At 42.1% G+C, this 19,803-nt stretch overlaps 2 protein-coding genes across 4 annotated transcripts; one reads left to right on the top strand and one right to left on the bottom strand.

The window, feature by feature from the left end:
• Nucleotides 1-53: 53 nt before the first annotated feature.
• On the bottom strand, nt 54-18,805 carry tmem47 (transmembrane protein 47). 3 transcript variants are annotated; one of them, XM_040128019.1, is made up of 4 exons: nt 18,372-18,805; nt 6,718-6,961; nt 2,113-2,253; nt 54-1,820 (listed from the first exon to the last, which is right to left on the bottom strand). In XM_040128019.1, exons 2-4 carry the CDS (start codon nt 6,941-6,943, stop codon nt 1,642-1,644), a joined length of 546 nt encoding a protein of 181 aa, XP_039983953.1. In that variant the 5' UTR covers nt 6,944-6,961; nt 18,372-18,805; the 3' UTR covers nt 54-1,641. The 3 variants fall into 3 exon arrangements, with proteins under 3 accessions (XP_039983953.1, XP_039983954.1, XP_039983952.1); XM_040128020.1 differs by having other exon boundaries at nt 6,718-6,950; XM_040128018.1 differs by lacking the exon at nt 18,372-18,805 and adding an exon at nt 14,097-14,204 and having other exon boundaries at nt 6,718-6,963.
• prrg1 (proline rich Gla (G-carboxyglutamic acid) 1) lies at nt 13,258-18,407 on the top strand. The gene is made up of 4 exons (XM_040128016.1): nt 13,258-13,328; nt 14,312-14,354; nt 15,414-15,574; nt 16,539-18,407. Exons 2-4 carry the CDS (start codon nt 14,345-14,347, stop codon nt 16,998-17,000), a joined length of 633 nt encoding a protein of 210 aa, XP_039983950.1. The 5' UTR covers nt 13,258-13,328; nt 14,312-14,344; the 3' UTR covers nt 17,001-18,407.
• Nucleotides 18,806-19,803: the final 998 nt, after the last annotated feature.

Genomic DNA, 19,803 nt, shown 5'->3' with positions numbered 1-19,803 from the left:
TTCACAGATGCTCCGTTTTCCCAAATGAACCCAACACATCGGTTTTTCACAGTAAATGTTTATTATGTTAGTAATCAAACCAGTGGGAATCAAATACAGCAGTAAATGGTAGTGGCATGCACGCACGCGCACACACACACACACGTGCAAACACACACTCTCACTCTCACTTTCACTAACGTTGCAAGAGGGAATTGAAAAAGTTTCTGACCACCTTGAATGAGGCTTGAGAAGATGGGTATTACCAGAGCACATGAGTGTCAGTCTTCTGCCCCCACAAGTCTCACCTCATGACTGCACTGTCCTTCAGGTTTGAAACTTTCCATTTTCAATGTAATCAATCCCGTGACACTACTCATCCACAGCACATTGCACTCTGGCATTTCCTTAAGTACTGTATTGGGGATCTTAACTAAGATGCAGAAACTAAATATACTGACTTTTTCGGTAACTACAGAGATTTCCTTCTATACCCTCTCCCTATCTAAAAACTGTCGTATTCTTAATGGTGTCTTATCTACTGAAAGCATTTCTTACAGAGTGGGAAGATAAGGAGGCATCACATGGGGAGGTTTGTGAGCACATGCCGTGTGGTATGATCACGCCGACATGCGCACACACTCGGCAGACATGGTCATTTGCCATCTTCCTTCCCACTGGTCTGCTTGGGATGAATATTACTTTTGCTTACTGCACATACTTACATATAATACAACAATTTTATCAAAAAGCAGGTATAACTGGGGTTATGCTGCAGTCTTACATTAGCGGCCAAAGGTTTTTCCACTGTTTACATATAACTGACTGCTGTTCATTAACCTGTAAGTATTTCTCTCACCAGTCTGATATCATTTGTTAGGTGCCTGTGGAATGTTTTTACTGTCTGTAGGTAGCTCCTCTTTATTATCAGTATCTCTGACCCTTTTAATTGACCCAAATAGGGCAGAGGAAAATAAAGCCAGTCCATGGGAGCTTCATGACATGTTTTCACTAATCTATTACACTCTACTGGAGCAAGAAGACTAGGCCAAGTTCCAGATGTAGTTTATCTCTGGGGTAATGTAGCATGTTGCATTTCCTTAGGTCTGCCCTGTCTTCCTCACTTTGTTATCCTCAGGATATGACTTCAATGAGACATTTTCCTCCTTGGATCCATTAATTCCCTGATTGGCCTGAGTTTACATCATTCCTTGCCTCCTCTGCTCTGATTGGTTAATTAGTCCACCAATTCGTCCTGGTATGGGGTCAGTGTATCCGTCTGTTCCCTCCAGATTTTCAGCCCAAATCTAAGACCTACTGGAGTTCCACTTAAAGGGGACGCATACTTATCTGAATGGTGACATTCTGTCCCAAATTAAACTGGTTGGTTTTTGTATTTCTTTCTCACAGCCGGGTTTGCCAGAACCCCTGAGAGAGCATGGGGCTTCAGTCCAATAAGTGAGGGATAGTCTTTGAGACAACAACTTCACAGTATCAAATGGAAGAGCTCGTTTTCAGCCCCAAAACTAACAATAAGTATTTGTCTGTCCTATTTTTGTAGTCTGTGGTTGCGCACTGTGTAACAGACAGAAAGTTCCTATGAGTGCTGAGAGGACACTGGTGAAACAGTGAGTTCTAGTTTCTCTTCGTTGCTCACATATTTTAGTAGTAGTCTTCATAGTTCTTCGGGTTGAGGCAATAGAGGATGGCGCCTCCAAAAGAGAAAATGGTGGATCCCCAGGCCAGGCCATAGCCCCAGTTAAACTCATGATACACCCTCAGACTGACCGTCTCTATGAATTTAATGGGGAACAGGACCAAGCTGCACACCTGAAGCACCACTGCAAAGAAAAAAGGGGCGAGAGAGAAGTAAATACATGTAAAATGACAATGACTAACCAGCTTACATACCTGGAAAGGGAGATTTGACTTACGCTAATTCCTCTAAAATCCTACATTCAAACTTGAAATAATGACAGATTTTAGTGCCTTGGATCTTTACCCTGACAGCCAACCTACTATGGACAGACATTTTTTTGGAAGCTGTACAGTCATTGTTTCGTATTTTTGGATTAGCCCTCAGCTCTTCCTTCGTTATTTTTGCTTTCCAAATGAGTGAATCTCTCGACGTACCTGCAGTGAACAGCATGACAGCCACAGGCTTGTAGCACTGGCTCCTGGAGCCGAAGCACAGGGACACCAGCGCCACGAGGAAGGAGAGCAGGGTGAGTGCCGCCCCCCCTAACAGCAGAGCCAGCGTGGCGATCTGCCAGTCTGAGAGAAACACACACACACACACACAGGGACAGAGAGGAGAAGGGGGGGTGATGAGGGAGGAAAGCCATGAAATCACACTGAGAGAGAGCGTGACATAGGTAGCTAAAACGAGGTTGCTCTGGAGAGCTGTGTCTGCGCGTGTTGACAGCAGGGAGGAAAGTGGAGAGATAAATGATAAGTGATAGAAGGAAAAAAGAGGGAGGAAGTAGAGTAGGTCATAAACCATGTTGGTAAACCACAGTGACACCACCACACTCAATCTCACACATGAGAAAAAAGAATTACCACAGTGTAAACACAAACTATTTGTGGTTCAGGGGCTGAGACAACTCCCCGTGCATATTCTGAGGAGCTGGCGACGACTCATCGTGTTTTGATGTGAGCCACTGGGGATCCATGGCCAGTGGCAGAAGAAGAATGTGAACCATGCAGTGAATAACCCTCGAACCGAGCACAGCAGTTTCTGGCTGACAAGGAACAAACAAATGCACGTACGCTTGGCTACGCACAGATTTCAGCGGCTCAGTAATGGATCCCAATGCAGCAGAAAAACAAAGTGATTCTGTGAGGTGACTCAGATAATGAGTATCCCTCCCTCTTGGCTGATTCCAGCTCAGCGGCATTCTCAGCATTTCATTCAGATTTACTCCAAAAACACTCAACTGGAAATAACTACTGTCTCAGTCTTGCTTCCTATCTTTGTTGGAGTGGACACAAAAAGAGAACAAAAAGGGGAAGCCCATGTGTTTGTCAGAAAGAGAAAAACATTATAGAATAGACAATAGTTTGCCTTGTCCAAACAAAACAAAAAAAAAAAAAACCCAGATTTGTAGAGACTTAATTTGACATGGCTCGTTAACTGAGGATTGTTGAGAGACATACTATATGTTACTGTTTAGAGATTAAGAGTCTCTTTTGTATCTTTGCTGTGTACTCACGAAAACAGGAGGTCTATATGTAAACAGGCAGAGGATATTATGATAGGGCATTTGATTACACAGTAGGAAATAATTTAAAGTACAGTGGGTGGAAAAAACAAACAACATCAAAGCATAAAGGGGATTGGGCTCTACATAAGTGATTCAATACCACAGTTTCTGGAAAAGTTAACATTGACAGACTTCAGTTTGAATATGTTGTGTCTTTTTCTTGGTAAGTATACATGGTACTGTCTATTATGGAGCCCGAGGAAATTAAAAAAAAATTAAACATTGCCAAGACTATTTCTTCTCTATTGAGGCAGAAAATCATTAAAACATTCACCAGCGGGGAGAACGTGACGGAACATAAGCTGCTTAAAATACAGTTCCCGCTCATGTTGGAGGGAAACTTTATTCCAGGGGCCAAGCAGCTCAAATATAAACAAACATCAACTACTTTTGACCAAATATGGTTCAGGATTTATAGTTTAAAAATGAGCCCTGTCACCACAGGATGTTGGAAGGAGCCCACAAAAAGCAGAGCACCCGTTCCCTCCAGCCTCCAGCTTGCACAACACGAGGCCCCCTCAAAGAGTGACCCCTTGACTTTCCCTGCCACTGCCTCACTGGCTGACGCTCTGTAAAAAGGCCACCGCGACTTGACCTGCAGCTGTCACAGCAGATTGTTGGTGAAATATCTTCTCTAGGTCAGTTTGGTGCCTTCAGCCCAGCCAGTCTGCAACCACTGCGGCGCACTGACGCCTTATCAGTGCGTCCCTGAAACAGCAGGAGACAGAGAGTCATTTCATCTCAGATTTGGAACACACCCTGTACGCTGCGCAAGAAACACAGCCAGAGTCTGAGTGCTTAAAGGCTTTGACGAGCCGGAAGTGCCAAACTATTAATCTGAGTCCCGCATGATGACAGATGGAAAAGGAGATACAGTACACAAGATCCAATCTGAGCTTTAATTATGGTCCCCTGTGTGCATGTCAGGGACTGCTGAAGTGTTAATCGAAAAAAATCCTTTAGGGCCCCATTTCTGTTTCTTTGTCTGAGACAACAATGGTGGAAGATTTGTGTCACAGAGGAGCCTTGAGTATCTCTCTCGCTGTCAAACACACACTCACTCTCCCTCTCTCAAGGTAGCAGGATGGAGAAGTGTAGGTAGCAGGAAGATCTTCAACCAGAGCTCCTTGGTTCAAGACCCCAGAGTCCTTAAGCAAGAGACTGAAACCCTACCAGCTCCATGTAGCCCACACTCTGCTTTGACCTCCCTCAAAGAGAGGACAATCGCCCAAATGCAGGATTGATAACATATTGCATTATTAATATCATTGACCCACTCACACCCTGGCTCCACATTTGTCCCCTCATCTCGCAGCGACCTGGCATCCACACACACTGCTCTTGCACAACCGTTCCACATTCCAACCCCTGTGTCAAGTCTGTATCTATAATACTTTACCTCTGACCCCCATAAGTCTGTGTGTTTGTGTGAGAGAGAGAGAAAAAGAAAGAGAGGGAGAGCTACCATATGTGTCTGTGTATTTTAAACACTTCATGAGCCTGTAACAAGACAATATCTCGTGTCTATTTTCTAATTCACACCGCATATTACTGTGTTTTCCCAGACAAATACACACATGCAGGCCTTGCAGTACAAGCTCAAAACATCTGAGCGGCCAGCTGGTGTTTCAAACTAACAGGATTTATTTAATGCCCAGAGCATGACACTGAGGAAATATTGGGGGGCGGCGGGGGGGGTTAAAAACTGATTACTGGGATTCAAATCAATAAGCCTAGCCAAGCACAAGCCTGAAGAAATGGGCAGTTCGCTGTGTGCATTTACTGTGGTATGCTGCTGAGAGCTGATGAGAGCTGAGAGCTGACACGGAGGCATGTCTTTATATGGCACCAAAGTGCACTTTGTCTGCACTGACAGACGAGGATCGGGGCCAGCATGACCCACAGTTACTCATCTCTCAGACAGAATGACAACATTTTGTCAGACTAACAAAATCACTATTCACCACTCGGCACACAGGAGAAGGTCAGAGGCAGCAAAAAAATGAAATATACATATATATATATATATATATATATATACACACACATACACACACACAGCAGTAGGAGCATACACACAAAGTGTAAGAAGCTGTAGTCAGGGATGTAGTGCAAGATAAGTCTACATAAGCTTTACCCCCCTTTTACATTTGCAGAATTGAGTTTAGACAAATTTTAGGCTGATAAAAATCCTTCTGAAATAAATTCACATAATATTAAGTTACAGCGGCTGGATGCAAAAAACACCTACAAAAAACAATGCAACCCCATAAAAAGCCCTACAGAAATCCTGAACTTTTGTTTTTCTAAAGAGTTGCGGCTTTTTCAAGGTTGTATATTATGGTGTTTGTATTGGACTTTGATTATACTGTAACTTATACCTGTTAATTTGTGCATCGTACAATCCATTGCAACTTAATACAGCAATACCACAAACTGTTGCCTAGAACTCTGCCAGAACTGAATCAGCTGCAATAAAAATGAACATTATACACCTCACAAAGTACATGGTTGTTGTTTTGGATCACATTAGATTTTAAAGTTGTCCGGTTTTACATAAGGCAGTTCCTGAAATCTTGATTGATTTTTGTAAACGCTGTGCATTTCGTGATAGGCACCAGTTCTAAGTTCAACCACCTTCTTTTTTTTTTGAATCCCCCCGAATGACCAGCTGTGATGGAAACATGAAATGCTTCCAGAAAAAGCTTAATGTGGGGACTCCGTACAGAAGTTTCCTTAATAGAGAAAATCAGCATTTCTGGAGTGCTTCGCTCGTTTCCCTGGTTACTAATCTCCAGGCATCTGGATCTCTGGGGAGTTCTCCGCTCTGAGTTGCCCTCGCTCCTTGGCTGGTGAAGAAACCCACACAAAGGCTCATTTTGTGCGCAACAAAAGGCCAAATGAAACCCCAGCTGGACCGCTCCTGGCGAGGCGAAATTCCCACATCATTCAGTGTCGCACTTGGGCAAATGTTTCAGGGAAAAACTTAACTACCCTAGATAGAAAATCAAAGGTATCTTGTTCATCAGACTTTGAGACTCAAGCATAAAATTGTTGTTTTTTTCCCCCCTCTAGTCTCTCCCACTTGGAAAACTGTAATGTGCACCCCGTTGTTCACCATCTTATTTCATGTAGAAAAGTTCTGCAGTTTAAATTAACCAGGCAATAGCTAATTATAAAGTAATTAACATTTAGCACTCTCCAGGGTGATGTTTTATAATTCTCACCCACAGAACAGATTGGTTCAGCAGCGCACTGTCTGCAGGGACCCTTTGTCATTCCCGGGGGCTGAGCATCTGACTTTTCCATTTGAATATGAATGTGGGTGTCTGTCTGCACCCCAACCTCTGCCATTTCCAGGGTGCAGCATCCCTAAAACTACAACACCCAACCGGTTTAAAACTCCCGAACAACATGGTGGCGCATCACCCCATCCGTGTGTGAGCTAAAGGCGCATGAGCGTGTCTCTCACCCTTGGCCAGCGTGCTGTTGCAGGACCACTCCACGGAGCTGACGGGCTTCCAGCAGGACACCCACAGGGACAGGTAGTACTGGTCATCCGCCGTGACCCACGCCGGGCTCAACATGGCCCCGACATCCAGGCACAGCGCGAGAAAGACGCACACCAGTCCCACCAACTTCAGGGGCGTCAACGCCGACACCCGGACCTCCTCTGTGCCGCTCACGGATGAAGCCATAGCCGATCTAAAGTAGCTCTCTCATTTAAAAAAAAGAAAAAGAAAAGAAAAGGAGGAGAGAGAGCACGTGTGTTTTCGTGCTGGGGCCTGTGTCGTTCCTCAAGTCTACAAAATGAGTCAGGTTTAAGTTGTGGTAGCCCCCCCCCCTGCCCGTGCCCGTGTTGTGGGAAGCAGGATGGGGACCGCCGCTGACTCCGCGTCCCGAGTGCAGAGGACGCTGCCGCCGCTGCTGTGGACCGGGCGCTCTGCTGACGGGACCGCGCTGCGGATCACTGAAATAACACGGCGCTGCACCTGCTGGGTCCTAGTGCCTACCTCGGCTGCCAGCCACGCAGCATCTCTCTCTCTCTCTCTCTCTCTCTCTCTCTGTCTGTGCTCCTCATATTCACTGATGCAGCGGTAAACACAAGAGCAGCGTGGGAATTGCACACGACGACAATGTGCGGCCTTGTATGGATGGATGGTGTATTTCAATCACTCCCACTGACAAACAGCAACGGCGGGAGGAAGAATTCAGGTGTTTTCTCACAATGTGGGGAAATACTAATATAATGCTAAAACTTACCAAAGCTACAAGCAAAAGTCTCCCATTCATATTTTGACTTAAATAAAAGTAAAGATGTATTAGCAACAAGATTCACTGAAAGTATCGGAGGCGAAAGTACTCAACGGGCAGCAGAATGGCCCCGGTCCGTACTATGTTACATATATGTATAATGTAACGTGGTGGAGGTGGAGCTAACTTTAACTGCTTTGTTAAGGAATAGCTACTATGGAGTAGTCATTCCTTAAAATGTATCATTTTAAAAACTCGTAGGTTTTTCCGTGTGTAACATTAAACTGAAAAGTAACTAGTAGCTATAGAAAAAGGGGGGAAATCCAAAGTATGAATTAAAACACTTCTTCCGCATACTACTAATGAACGTCGCAAACACTGACTCGCATGTGTAAAAAAATGCCATATATTACTCGGTCACATCATCCACTAGAACCTGTTTTCTATTTCAAGATTTCATGTACAGTATGAGTCACTGTCAATTGCGATTTTGCAAATGCTGTTTGAGAGGTTTTGCTCCCCCTGTATTCTGGGGAAGAAATGTCAAATGTATGTGGAATACTCAAAACAATAAAAATCTGTTTTCAGACAAGTATATTATAAAACATCCTTTTAGTGGTTTTAAACCACAACCTTGCTTTTCTCGTGACACACTTTACCCTACTTCCCTTTCTCTGCTCTATCTCTTCACACTTAACACTTTTGTTTAACACCCAATTTTCTGTCTTTCACACACAAACACACACACACACACACACACACACACACACACACACACACACTGAGCTGAGGGAAGCTTACACTGATCATTTTTTTGCTAATTGAACTTAACTAATTCTTTGTCCTTAGGGAAGAATCTCAGAATTAATTCATACTGATTAACACACACACACACACACGCATATACACACTTTTTGAAACAAATTAACTTCAAAGTTATATTTAAATAGAAATACATCTCTGTTAGACTTCTTGTTAATTTACTGTCAGTTCATGTAATATTAGCTGGCTGGTGGAACCACTGAATCAACGAAAACAGTGGTCATTTAATTAATAAAACACAAGCTTTTAGTGAGATTTCAATTTCATCAACCACAACCAAATACATTTGTATTACTTCCTTTATATGCAGGTTTATATTATAATGACAAAACCCCTCTTTCAGTCCTTCACAGCAGTTTTGATTTGACTGTGTGTGTGTGTGTGTGTGTGTGTCTTTGAGTTACAGGAGTGTAGGTCAACTGTTCCTGGTGGCAAAGTCTTTCAACATCATTACTGATGATTACAGATTGTAATCAGTAGAGACTCGATGGGTACAAACAGAAGAAACACACACACACACTCACACACACACATAAACACAACATCCTGGTCTAACCACAGAGCAACAAAACTCGTCAATGTTAATGTGATATTGCTGCTGTGGAGTCGCAGCACACAAATTTGTACACAGAACATAAAGCAAAAGTTAAACCATGTGGAAACAAATTGATAACTCATGTCTCTGCCATCAATAACTGGCCGGCAGTGCATCACAGCTGATTAGCTGATGAGCGAAAAAACAAAATTAAAGCAGGTGGGGAGGTGGATGAAAAGTCTTTATTGGGCCAGAGGGAGACTTGTTTTCACATGTGAGATCATATTCCTCACAGACACTTACAGCTAACACAAAATGTCAAGCAAATACTACAGACACATATATTGTTTAATTATAAAAAAATTGTAATTCATTGGAATGTTTTGTTTTTTCTTTGAGGCCATGGATGTCAGCAGTTACATACACTCCACACACTGTTGGTGAAAAATTGTTGCAATCAATGCCTTTTTAAGTGAGGTTATAATATAAAATAATGATATATATATATATTGCTACTACTATAATTGCAGAGCAGTTTGTGTGTGTGTCTGTGTGTCTGTACGCATAACTGCTCCATCAACGAAGCAACAAGGGGCACGAAATTTTGAAAGAACCTATTTCTTAATGGGGCCTTTCAAACGACACCAAGTTTGCGCGGGGCGGTCTTCCCGCCTCCGGTTTGGTTGTTCTGTTCTTTTTTCCCTTAGCACTTATACCGTGTGATAAGATGTGGTAAGACTGTCAAGAGTCAAGTTGTTCCGTGCATTGATTCCAATAAAATTCACGTATGGGTGTGCTTAACTAATTCTAGTTACAAACAAAGGCCCATCTCAGGCATCACATGCCCATTGATGCACATATTTGTTTTGTAAAGTTAATTAAATCGACATCCATCTATAATAGAATGAGACCGGGATTGGGCGATTGAGAACTAACTCAGACAATGTGAAACTGTATTATAATAAAAGACAAATGTTCATTTACGTCAGAAGCGTAACCTTATTTTTCAACTTTGGCGGCGAACTGCATCCCAAACTGTGTACATTACATTGTGTATAAGGAGCTACTATAATTCTGAGTAAATTGCTGTAATTTGCCAACCAGTGTCTATCAACAAGCCCTAAAGTATTGTATTCCTTTTTGTTTCTCTTTTACTCATTAACTCTTATAATGACAAGTATATTTCCATGCTTCACCTTATCTGTTCTCACAATCTGGGAGTGAAAGAAGGCAACAACACGTGTACGTGACAAATAATAACTATGACTTTAATATGCAAATATAAAATATTATTAGTCCTACACTATCTTATGACAGTTGTGTGTGTATGTGTGTGCTTTCTCATATATGTAACAACCACCTTTGCCACATCCCTTCCAAATTCACTATTATTACTGATTCAACATCTGCCCTTTGCACAAAATATTTATAATAGCTAAGAAAAGATATTCAAGGGAAAATCAGGAAAACTGGGGGTAAAAGCAATAAAAAGGGCCAAAGTCCAGGTTCAAAAATCTAACAAACCCCAGTTGGGTCAAAGACTCATGTTGCAAGAGGGCCCAAAGGGCGCTTTGCTTTACACTACCTTGATTCTCGCCACGCTTGCCTCAAGTGTGCTGAATTTTTTAACACCAAGTTCCATGTTGATATTTGGGAACATTTTTGCCATTTTGGTTGACAGTTGGGAACACTGATCGCCCTATTCAAAGGTATGCTGAATGTCAAACTATAAAGGTCAGTTCCTTAAATTTTGACATTTGGAATACTTTTGAATGGGGTGGTCGGTGTGCCTAAATGTCAACCCAAAAAATTTCCCAAATGTCAGCCAGGTACTTGGTTGTTATGGTAGTCCCAGAGACCCCAGATTTTGCGCACATAGAGTGGGAGGGGCCTAGAACTAGCCCACATGACCAAATCCCCTCACCTGGTATCTAAGAAAAAAAAAAGTTTAATATGGAATGATTAAGTGAGGATGGTGTATGGATTCACAAGTCATACACCGTCTGTCAAACCTGGGTTAATTGGTGACCTTTTTTTTTTTTAAATATTTGGCACTCTTTTGAATGGGTTCGTCAGTGTTTCTAGTTTTAAATTATATTAACTCAATTAAATTAAATTGGTTTAAATTAAATTTACCCAAATTAAATTGAGTCAAATTAATTAAATTAAATTATATGTCTTAAATTAAATTAAATTGATTAAATTAAATTATATTTACTCAATTAAGTGAATATACTCAAATTACATTTATTAATTTAAACTTTCTCAATTAAATTACTTTAAATTTACTCATAGAAATTACAATCTTTTTCTGAGTGTCGCCATTTTGGCCACCAGTAACACTGTCGTACACAACACTTCCGACTACCTTCTTCTAATAATAATTTGTCCAATCTGTTTAAAGTTCTCATCTCCATTTCAATTGAGAAATGTCCATTTTAGTCTTAGAACTATTCCCTTCATGTCAATGGAAATTCGTATTCATTATGTCAAAACATAATTCTAAAAAACTGTATTTTTATGGATACAGAAAAAATTTGGGAATGTAAGAGAATTTTTGGATTCTACATAGTATTCTGTTTGTTTTCTGTAATGTATTAATTTTATATAATATAATATAATATAATATAATATAATATAATATAATATAATATAATATAATATAATATAATATAATATAACATAACTTTATAATGTAGGTTTGGTACAACATTTTGTGTCCATATTACTGAGGGAGTCAATTTGAATGAAAATGACAAACAAATATAATTTCACTTATATGAGATATGTTGATATGTTTAACTGCTGATATTACGCGCACAGTTTAAACAATTACCTGACAGTGAAGAGTAACTTTTGCTGGACACAAAAACATTTGCAAAGGATGAGCTCTTCTGATTTCGGTTCCGTTTGGTGCCACTTTCTGATAAAGTCTTATTTCTAAAAGTTTATAAGCTGTAATTAATGGCTTTGTTAATGGTTAATAAATCAATTACTAATGCTTTATAGATCAGTTATAAATCATTAACAAGAAAAACTGTAGGGTTGCCAGGTTGTGGAAAATCCTGGGAGAGGACGACATGCTTGTCTTTTTAGCTCTTTAATTCATCAGGGAGATTTCTCCAATGGATTGTTTGACCACTTCCCCACTGGAGAAGGGCTACGGGACATCTGGACCAAACTCCATTTAAAAATCGCTAATTAACTTTTGACAACAGCTGAGTTACTATGGTATAAAGATTTATTTAATTTATACATAGAGTTTGACTAGCTGTTGATCTGCATGCAAATCTTTAAATCGTGCAAATGCAGACAGAACAATACAGTGAATTTGAACTGTTATGTTGACAGTAAAAGCTGTTTGTATTGTGTACGTTTTCAGGTTAAGAAGGCCCTGTTCTGTTGTTTGAATAAAGACACTCTTGCATCAGTGTACCAGTTAAAATAAAACGCTTTGATAATGACGTAGCTGTGTGTTTCTATTACTGCAATAATGCAATAGTACATGTTGGTAAACCATTAATAAGTACTTAGGGTTTCACACCTTCTAATCAGGTTATCAGATTTGCAGCTATAAATGTTAATCTGTCAGATCTGGAAGTTAATAAACCACAGGTTCTATAATCCATCGAGTCTGCAGTTGTAAATGTTTATAAACTGTTTATCAGTGGATATTAGTCCAGATGTCCTGCAGCCTTTTTCCGGAGGGTAGGAGATCAAACGGTCCATGGGAGAGGTCTCACCAATGAATAAATGCGCTCGCTAAAAAGGCAAGAAAAGTATCACGCTGGAGAAGGCTTTTCCAAATCTGACAACCCTACAGCTGTTCTCATTTACCTAGTAAATGATGTATTAACTATTAATGCATTCATTATCTTATAAACCTTTTATAAATGGTGCCTTACAAGAAAGAGGTACACAACTTTGTAACCTTTCAACTTGAAGCAATGTGGGATTGAATATTCATCTTAATTAATACACAGTACATTAAAACCTTGTTTTAAGGCATTAAGACACTTACTAAGGCTGTTTGAATTCCGTTATCTCCCGTTAGTAGCTTTCATAAAGTTATTTTGTGATGTAATAGTATGTTGTCATCAGCGGACAGTATAATCTATAATCTTTATGTGTGGACTGTCCCTTTAACTCAGGGGAAGGGGCAGTTTGTGGTGAGTATTTTTTTTCCCACCCGAGGTGGGCGAAGACCCGCCCTTACCCTGTCTCCGATTGGCTCTGTCCCTGGCATTTTCTCCTAAACCCAACCATATCACCACTCCTCATGCCTAAACTTTACCCACAAAGCCAATCGGAGGCATAGTAGGGCGGGTCTTCATCCAGCTCGGGTGGGGGAAAAAAAAAAAAGATCGCGTTCGTGGTCCGCTATACGCAAACGGAGTTTTGCGCCTGCGCTGTCCGGTGGAGCAGCAGAGGAGACGGGGGATCGTTTATGCGATTATTGGGGACAAAAAAAGGTGAGTTGGACCGATCAACTTGATTTCTGTGCTAACAGTCTGTTTTCGATATGAAGGAAAAATCTGTCCTATGCAGTCATTCGAGCTCTGTGTCGTCTGAATCGTTATAAATCACATCTGGGGCTGGAGGCGCACTGGTCCTACAAATCCTCCCCCGCTTGTCGATACACGGGGCGCTAACCAGGAGCTCCAGCCCGCTAAACCGACTCACAGCCATCCAGTCGGCAACAGGCCGGCAGCAGCCGCACCGAAGCCCAGCCAACATTGCTGTAGCTTCCATTTGTTGTTCCGTCCCTCTGGCAGTGTGCGTGGCGGGGCGGCGGCGCTTTGTTAGATTTGTTCCCGCTGCTGGTCATCTGTTTTGGGCAGCAGGATTCGTAGCAGCCCAAAAATGTGACACATGTACTAGTAACACTGGCCTGCATCCGCCATTGCTCATCGACACTTGGATCAAGAATGTCTCATAGTCGCAACGCAGCAACGCCCTTTGACAGCAGCCCGTTAAAACAATATCATTATCCCTTCATTTCATTACAGTCTTCACGTCTTATTTTCCCCCAAAGCGTGTAGGAAAGATCTGACAAAGGGGCTGTGATGGTTTCATATCATACAGCTACTACTGTGTACTGTGTTCACTTTTAGTTTCCTTTTACAATCTAATTTTAAAGGAATTTTCCTAAATTGAGTAAAGTGATTTGACTACTATCAGATATTCTTCCCTGTAGCGGACGCTCAGGACAGTTCTTGAAAATGTGTGACATTACTTACTTTTCAGTCACTTGAATTTATCAGGTCATTTTTGCAGTGCAGGTTTGAAAGACCCAACAGTAATGTTCACTGGCTCTTACGTCTCTTTAAATGACTGTTTATCTTAAGACAGAAACAAAGGAAGAGGTGTAGTTTTTCAAAGGGGGGGCCAGTTAATTATAGACTTGTATCAGCCGGTTCAAAGCTGTACATTAATGTGTGTTTGGTTTCTACAGATAACCCCCCCCCCAAACAGACTGGCAGGAATCATGGGGAGTGGTAAGTTTATTGACATTATAGTCCTGCTTCATCACACAGTTTACTTAAAAAACTCTTCTCCATTTTTTTTTTCCTCTTTTGCTTTTTTTTGTGTGGTGATTTTCAACATTGTTTGTCACACGTCATTGGAATTTGACTCCTCAGGTTTTTTCTGTTTTCTTTAGCAAACAATTCACATTCTTTCCTGCATTTTGGCCCTTATTACCTCTGCCAAGGAAGTTATGTGATTGCCTGTGTCAGTTTGTTTGTTGTTATGTTTGTCAGCAGGATTTCGGCAAAACTAGAGAACCAATTTGCACTCAACTCGGTGGAGGGATGGGACATGGGCCAGGGAAGAATCCATTAAAATTTTGGGCAGATCCACATCATTTACTTTGAATTTGAATTTTTTGGGGAAAATTGTTTTCCTCTAAAGTCTGGTATATGTTGTTTGACATTGGCGTTGCTGGAGGTCTGCGCTCTACTGAGCACATTTTGTGGTGTGTTTATGTTTTTTCTCTTTTCAAGTCTTGTGTTCATCAGGTCCCTGAACATATGAATCACAAAGACGCCATGCCTTGTTAATTCGGTAGCATGTCAAATATTTCCAGGGCATGTTGTGGCATCTTGTATGCAGTTTCTGTTGGAGATTTTATGTTCTTATCATGGATACGTGAAACAGATGGGTGCTCTGTCTCTAATGTGGCACATGGATGGATGCCTATATCAAAGGAACTTTTGTTTTTATGCATAAATGTGGGCACTGCGCATTGCTCGGCTCTGCTCTGCAGCCTTTGTTTCAGTCCCCACCTCTTTCCCTCTCTCTTTTTTCCAGCATCTCTATCCCCTTTTCCTCTTTCCACTTCACTCCTCTCTCTTTCAATACTCTCTCTGCTTAGCCTCACTGTTTCCTCCTTCCTGCTTTACCACTTGCTGACTCACCCGTACCTACACTCTCCACTTGTTATCTTGATGCATTCCTTTTTTTTTTCTCACACATCTCAATCTTACATCCTCTCCCCTTCTATGCCCTTGTCTTTTGCCTCTCCCTCCACTCCTCCACTACTGCCCTCCTCTTAGTGTTCCTGCCAGCGGACGCAGCCCACTCTGTGCTGCGGCGTCTGCGCAGGGCCAACTTCTTGCTGGAGGAGATAAAGCAGGGTAACATCCAGAGGGAATGCCGCGAGGAGATCTGCACCTATGAGGAGGCCCGCGAGGCTTTTGAGAACGACGAGAGGACGGTGAGGACACGAGAGAGACACACTAAATACATTCCTCCTCTCCTGAAAGTTAAATACACACAGCACTAGAAAAGTAGAACACCTTAGAACCCCTGCCACACACAAACCACATGAAGTGGCCTTTGCGTTTTTTTTTTTAGGATTAGGTGGTTTGAACTACTCATCAGTTGCGATCTCTATACAGGGATGTCCAGCAGAAAGTCATGTGCTCAGAAATTTCCTGGACAGCCTGTGACTGGGCAGACAAAAATTTACCTCAGCTTGTGTGGTCGTTAAACAACAATAATAAGCAACCACACAAGCAGCAAGAACACAGAACTATCCACATGATAGTACAAAAACTCAGATATCTTTCTGCTGCTTGATTCTCCTGATGAATTCTTATTTTGAACGGCAGCTGGAAATCTCTAAACACAGGACTTCCACAGGACAGCGAGAGCTAAAATCCACAAATCAATATTGCTACTACTTAGTAGCTGATTCCAGCCAATTATGAAAGAAAAAAAAAACGAAACTATCCCTTTGAAGTGCTGTTTTGTAGGGTTCATGTGTCCAGTAATAAATCCTATGCCAGGAGTGGTAGCTTGTGGAATGTGGGTGTTTTTTCAGGAAGTGATGATTATCAGCAGGAAGAACAGCCGAGTGCATGCTAGAGAGGGAGGCATATTTGTAAAACTATTGTGAAAGGCGAGAGAGCAAAGTCACGCAGATGGACGTGCAAAATCATGTGGTCTCTTTTTGTTTCAGTGTTGTTGTCTGGTGCCTTTGTGTCGCAGTAATCCATATAACACGTATTCATACAATGTACACGGTGTGTACCGTGACCTATGGTTTTGGAAACAATTTTGTGCCACCATGGGCACACTGTAGCCTGCATGAATGTAGCTGAGTCCTGTCTTGAAGAAAATATTTTTAATCCTGCCATGTTTTTGACTATGTGTCTCTTTGTTCTGACTGGCTGCAGAGACTGTTCTGGGAGGAATATGTGCGAGAGACCAGTCCATCTGGAGGGCTGGAGACAGTGGTAGGTGGAGTCCACTCTCTATACTTGATAGTGCCATTGCTGCTGGTTGTGCTCATCATCGCCGCCGTAGCCATCACTGTTTGGCGCTGCCACTCCCGCAAGCGCTCACAGCGCAGCCCCAGCCTGGGACACGCACATCATGACCACGTCCTGTCAGTGGTCTCTATGGACCATTGGGGGAGGGATTACCAACACGGTGACCAATCAGAACTCAGTGTCCACAGCAGCCCAAATTATCCAGGCTCAGAGATCACATCAGGAAGAGGAAGTGCCGGAGACCCGCCACCATCTTATGAGGAGGCTGTGGGTCATACAGACGTCCAGATAGAGACGGAGCCACCTCCACAGTACGAGGACATAGTCAACACCAGCGCTACTAGTGTCAACGGTAAGGGGAAGTAAACCTGTCTTTCACTGCACCCCCAACAAAAGCCCTAACCTACACTAAGACTATCTTATCATCTAGCAGTGCCACTGTTGTGGTATAACCAGCCTTCCCCATTCAAGACAAATAGAATCACTAATAAGTGTCTGGTCAGTGGACTAATGCAATTTTTACCAGAACCAGCGGTGCTGAAATTTGCGCTAACCTCTTAACAATGAGGTAAAGTGATAGCAGGAAGGTGCAAATGATATTGCAGTACCAAAACCAACCAACACCTCTGCTGAATTCCCTAAGGTTGCATCTATGCTATCACACTGTAGCAAATCATTTAAGTCTGTAGGCATAACAAATGTTACATACAGAAAAAAGGTTATGGTTGCCATTATGAAGGACAAATATTGTAAGCGTATATAGGGGTTGGACCGATGCTTTATTGAAGGTTAGTGTCAATTTTTTAGACTTAAGTGCTTACCAGATGTTTTGTACCTATTTTTAGTATGTTTAAATTTGACCTTTTTGTCGTCAAAAAACAAGTATTTACAGTTTCCACCTACAGTTTTGTATATTCTGAAATTTTTGCTTTGCAAGACCTAGAAACAGCATTTAGACAACAAAAGAACAATTTCACTGAATCCCAGACTAATTGAAGTTGCATTAAGCCTTTTTTTTTTTTTTTTTTTACCACCAGGGGGCAAAAAGAATCTAAAACATGTTCAGGATCAAGCTTATATTTGTTATGGGTGACCGGTTACAGTAGAACAAACCAATGACTTAATCATACACGTAAACAAAGCTGCTCAGGTCTTTACACCTGCCCATTTCTCCCGCATCCAACACGCTGACAATGAGAAAAGACTGTCCACTTGCCGTCTAATATATCCCGGACCTTACAAGATAAGCAATGTTATTCGCTTCATCTTCATCGGAGCAACACTGTTCACCCCCCATGTGACTCATCCGAGTCCAGTATTTACTTGCTGGGTCTTGTTTGGTTGACTGACCCATGAAATATCTGGGTCCTTTGCTTACTAGAGAAAATACTAACATGTCTCCACCAGGCATTCGTTTACTTCAGCTCCCTGGCGCTTCGTGCCGGGCAGGCAGCGTGCGCCTGGCTTGTCTGAGCTTGCCAACCCGTTAAATTGCTGTCCACTGTTTCATATTGGGGGTTAAAGGGAGCCCCGAGGTCCAACCAAACAGTAACTGTTTAGGCTAAAGAACCAAAACAATTAGCTGAAACGGTCTAGAGATGCACTACTAGTGACCTTGCCGCATTGCCATGACTCTTTTGGTTAATTGTTTAATAGAAAAATACCATTTAGAGGCGCTATTTCTAAGTTTCGCTATCGCTACACAGCCAACGTTAGTATCAAAAGCTGTTTACTAACCAGTGTAGAGGAAACGTTGTGCGTTCAGCATCAAACTTCACTCCTTTACCCGCCAAGAGCTGTCTCCGTCGGTGGAGGGCAACGCCAGTGTGAACTCCCGTTTCGCTTCTATTTCCATCACCTGAAGTTAGCATGCTAACCGGCTAGCCCCGGGCCGGCCGGGCCGTCTCGGCCCTTTTTCCGACAGCGGGTCGCTGCGGGTGTTTCTGTCTGCCCCCCAGGAAGCAGCGCTGCCCAGAGGGCGCGTTACAACCTCTTACCTTGTCAAGGCAACAATGGCTTAAGCGACCGGTTAGCGACCACTGTCACCACCACCCACCCTCGGCAGCAGAGGAAGTTTACATACAGCGTCTGTAACGCACGTTTAAACAATCGGTTTGCCAAACTAATGCATTGGCCCAACCTCAGTATACACTAGTGAGTGTTTCTGAGTTTTAAGTTTTGTTCATCGGTTTTAAAGTGGGTGCTGAAATACATTTTGTGAATGTGTGGTAATGCATGCAGCTTGGTCTGTACACCCGAGGTTGGATCTGGCTCTGCACTGTTCGTTGATGGGTCAGTGCTCGCTCGTCTGTGTTCACTCTGGGCCGCTGACAGTTGCTCAGAGCCTGCTTTAGCTGTGAAAATATTTCCCCACTCTTTCCCCTAAAACGAATGCAACTGTATTTGATATGGCTATAGGGTCTTTTGCTGTGCTACTTTCACTAAACCTACACTGAGGATTCTTCAACTAGGTTTGCAACAATAAATGTAAGTTGTGGGGTGACTTGCATAGGAATGTGGGACAGAAAGCAATAGAGACAGAAGCTTTGGGAAAAGAAGGGAGAAGCTCTGTATTTAATATCACTATGGACAGTGTCCATGTTTAGCATGTGTAATGTACCTGTTTATAAATATGTATAGTCCGCGTGTGAAAGTTAGTTACAGTGGGATTGTTTTTACTGCATAGGAATACACTGAATGCATTGATACTAATGAAACGATTATACACTAGGTTGTGAATAAAAGAAGGCACTCTGTGTTTAAGCTCCAAATGAGCCGTTTTAATGAAAACTAGGACACTCTGGTTTGAAGTCTTCAGCGTGACTCTCAGCAATAACGATGTCGCTGTAATCCTCTAAAAAAAAGTTTTCATAATCTGTATGCAATGTTGCTGCATACTCTAAAAACCAAATATATCTAGTTTTCACTTGACACTGATAAAAGTCACATTTCCTGTCTACACCTCAGACTTTGAGTACTGACTACTATTGTAACTTTTTTGTGAGTTGACCTTTGAACCCCAGCACTTGCTATGACCTAGAACTGAGTTGTGCTGGTAGGGGTAGCCATTTTGGTTAGGTCCGTTGTTGGACTGTTACTTACAGAGCCCTGTTTTTACAATGCCTTATCAAACAAACAAAATGTTATATAACATGAAATGTGAAGGAAC

The sequence above is a fragment of the Xiphias gladius genome, chromosome 6 (genome assembly GCF_016859285.1).
Source record: "Xiphias gladius isolate SHS-SW01 ecotype Sanya breed wild chromosome 6, ASM1685928v1, whole genome shotgun sequence".
In the NCBI taxonomy this organism is placed as follows: domain Eukaryota; kingdom Metazoa; phylum Chordata; class Actinopteri; order Istiophoriformes; family Xiphiidae; genus Xiphias; species Xiphias gladius.
Note: the sequence above shows the minus strand (reverse complement) of the source record. Positions and strands in the feature narration are given on the sequence as shown.